Raw genomic sequence first — 2,879 nt, 5'->3', positions numbered from 1 at the left:
TAGTGTGACTTAGGCCAAATGCAATACCTAGGTAATTTTCATAGTTTAGATGCCCCTAAATTACAACTATGAGTTACAACTAATTATTTGTACACAAATTACACTGAAAAACATGTCTTACAATCATAAAAGGAAAACACAATGTTACTTATTTAGAGATCATCAATTTAAATAAACTTTAATTCCTAATTTATTAAATATGGATAAAAATGAAAACCATTCAAATAAAATACTCCAAATACTTTAAAAAAATGTCCTAAATTAAAATAACTTTATTCTAATATACTTTATGCATACAAATATCAATATATTTTAATAATATGTATCAATATATTTTAATAATAATTAATATATTTACTTCCCTCCTCTTTAAAATACCCCAATCTTATAACATTCTCTTACTCTCTTGCCATAACTTTATACAATATGGCATTCGGAGTAGAGAGTGTTAAAATTTAAAAGGGAGGTGACCCTAGTTTAAAAAAACCAAACTAATTTCATGAGTGCAAGATTGTGATGAAGGAAAATTGCTGACCTGCCAATTGGAACCTTTTCAATTAACAACTTTGTAGCTGTTGACTAATGCAGCACCATCTCACCAACCTTGACCATCATATCTATTTCAAAGAATTCCACCAGTCCAGTCCAGCCCAGTCCAAATAAAACTAAATGGTCGTGTCCCAGCCGTGTGTTGAACGCGTCAAAGAGTTTTACTCATATTACTAACATCGACGCATTGAACAAAAACACGGTAGTCGTCCTCCACTCGGCGTGGAAGGGTCTCGTTCTCACGCTGACGGACCACTATTATTTGCGTGGAATGACACGTAGGGAACACTATACATATCCTTTCATCTCTGCAACAACTATATAGATATTTTGATCTCTGCAATAATAGCCACAAGCAGGTTTGAAGGAGAAGGGGAGATGGAAACATTACTGAAATGCAAGGCAACTGTTGTGCTAGTATTGGTTAATATTTTGGTGATGCTCTACTGTAATAACGAACAGATCCCTCACGTTGCAATCAAGGTAATTATAATTAGTTGTTTTTCTTATAATTTCCACGAACAATATTCCCATACTGAATTGAAACATTTCTTTATGTTAACGAACAGATCCCTCGGGTTGCAATCAAGGTAATTATAACTAGCTGTTTTTTTTATAATTTCCACCAACAATATTCCCATACTGAATTCATCATTTTTTATGTTATTGATTGATTGATTAATCAGGAGAGGGATTTGATGAAATTGGTCCAGACATCATTCTATCACATGAACCACATCCATTTCACTTATAACATAGTGTCCTTAATTTGCAAAGGAATGCAGCTTGAGCCACAGATGGGCAGTGCCAAGTTTGGATTCACTGTTCTTGTTCTTGCATTTTTATCTCATTCTCTCATTGCCATAATACCATTTATATCAGAGTATGCTTATCCTGCTGGAAGTGCCCAGGTTGGATTTTCTGCAGTGGTTCTGTCCCTCAAGGTCCTTGTGAACAAGCTCAATGACCACCTCCATGGCGGCCTGAATGATGTGGGTTGGATGGAGGCCCTTATGGTGCCATTTCTTTTCCCTGGCAGAGCAGTTATTGTGGGTATTTTCTGTGGAGTTTTGGCAGGCTATATCTATCTTCATATCAAACAGCTGTTTGTGTGGTTTTGCAATAGAACTTTGGGGCGTGCTCGTCCTGAAAGTTCAGATCCTCTGATTTGGCTTTGCCCCTCCTGCGGAGTCAGAAATGGTGTGTTTCTTACACATTGTCACAACTGTGATCAGCCCAGGGCTTACCAGTAGGGATTACTTCGTTCCATTAGTTTTATGAAGAACTAGTTTGTATTGAGACTATTGTGTCCCTCGCTTGATTTCATATAATAACCTAACATAGGTAGAAATAAATTTTGTGGGTCTTTAGACTGTAACGTGTTACATAGGGATAATTGGGATAGTGTGGACGTTTAGGAATACCATAAACCGTATTATAAATAATGGTGTTAAGATTCATGTGGGGAGTTTATCACAGAGATCGATGGCAGACTCATCCTTGGCTTGTTTGTACATTTGTTTATTAGTCCAATTGGTCATAGATTGTGGAGAATATGGTGTCTACATTTATGGAATTTTGCTTACATGATGTGGCTGTACTATAAACCCATCCTGTTCTAATCCTATCGATTTGACACCGTACACTGAAAGGTCCCAGAAAATGCTTTGACCACTCGTAGTAAAGAGATTATTTAATGGCAAAACTCTATAAACCATTCCTTTTCTAATACAAAAGTGAAAGGCGATAAGTATTTTGACTATTCTGTCAAATGGCAAACCTTCAAGACTGGTTATAAATGCCAGTTTTCAATGGCAAAACCTTGAATACTAGATAGACTTGTCATTAATGTCTGTCCTAACATGGTCAGCTTTAGAATAAATATTTGTTTTGGAATGGGATGTAAAGGAGCTTTTATTTCGGTATAAATGATAAATGGTTTACATTAAACTTGCTCAAAAACATCAAATTTTTATTTTTAACTTTAAAGTTGGTTAAAAATATTATATTTATATTTATAATCAATTAATAATATTTAAGGGTATTAAGGTTAATATTTGTAAATATCAAATTTTCAATGTTTTATAGAAAAATAGTCTCTTTTTTTTTTTCTAAAAATAATTTGTCTATATTTTACAAGATAATGCTATTTTACCTTAAAAGTAGTCAAAATTTTATGAAGACTATATAAAATTATTAGAAAGCTGAATATTTTTATAAAAATATTGCAAAACATTTTGTAGTTCGCACAATAAAGTGTTAAGATTCGTCAAAATTTTATAAGTTTCCACTCTCCAAATTTTCCTTAATTTTAATCTTTTAATTCAACA

At 33.6% G+C, this 2,879-nt stretch overlaps 1 protein-coding gene across 1 annotated transcript; it reads left to right on the top strand.

The window, feature by feature from the left end:
- The first annotated feature begins 852 nt into the window (after window positions 1–852).
- On the top strand, window positions 853–2,103 carry LOC149152101 (rhomboid-like protein 14, mitochondrial). Its single transcript, XM_089441359.1, has 3 exons — window positions 853–1,032; window positions 1,119–1,139; window positions 1,236–2,103. The coding sequence occupies exons 1-3, from the start codon at window positions 928–930 to the stop codon at window positions 1,800–1,802; spliced, it is 693 nt and encodes a 230-aa protein (XP_089297485.1). The 5' UTR covers window positions 853–927; the 3' UTR covers window positions 1,803–2,103.
- Window positions 2,104–2,879: the final 776 nt, after the last annotated feature.

This window comes from Pinus tabuliformis, chromosome 9, assembly GCF_031772625.1.
Source record: "Pinus tabuliformis cultivar Carrire ecotype Pingquan chromosome 9, CPIR1, whole genome shotgun sequence".
In the NCBI taxonomy this organism is placed as follows: domain Eukaryota; kingdom Viridiplantae; phylum Streptophyta; class Pinopsida; order Pinales; family Pinaceae; genus Pinus; species Pinus tabuliformis.
This window is presented reverse-complemented; position numbering and strand designations above follow the sequence as displayed.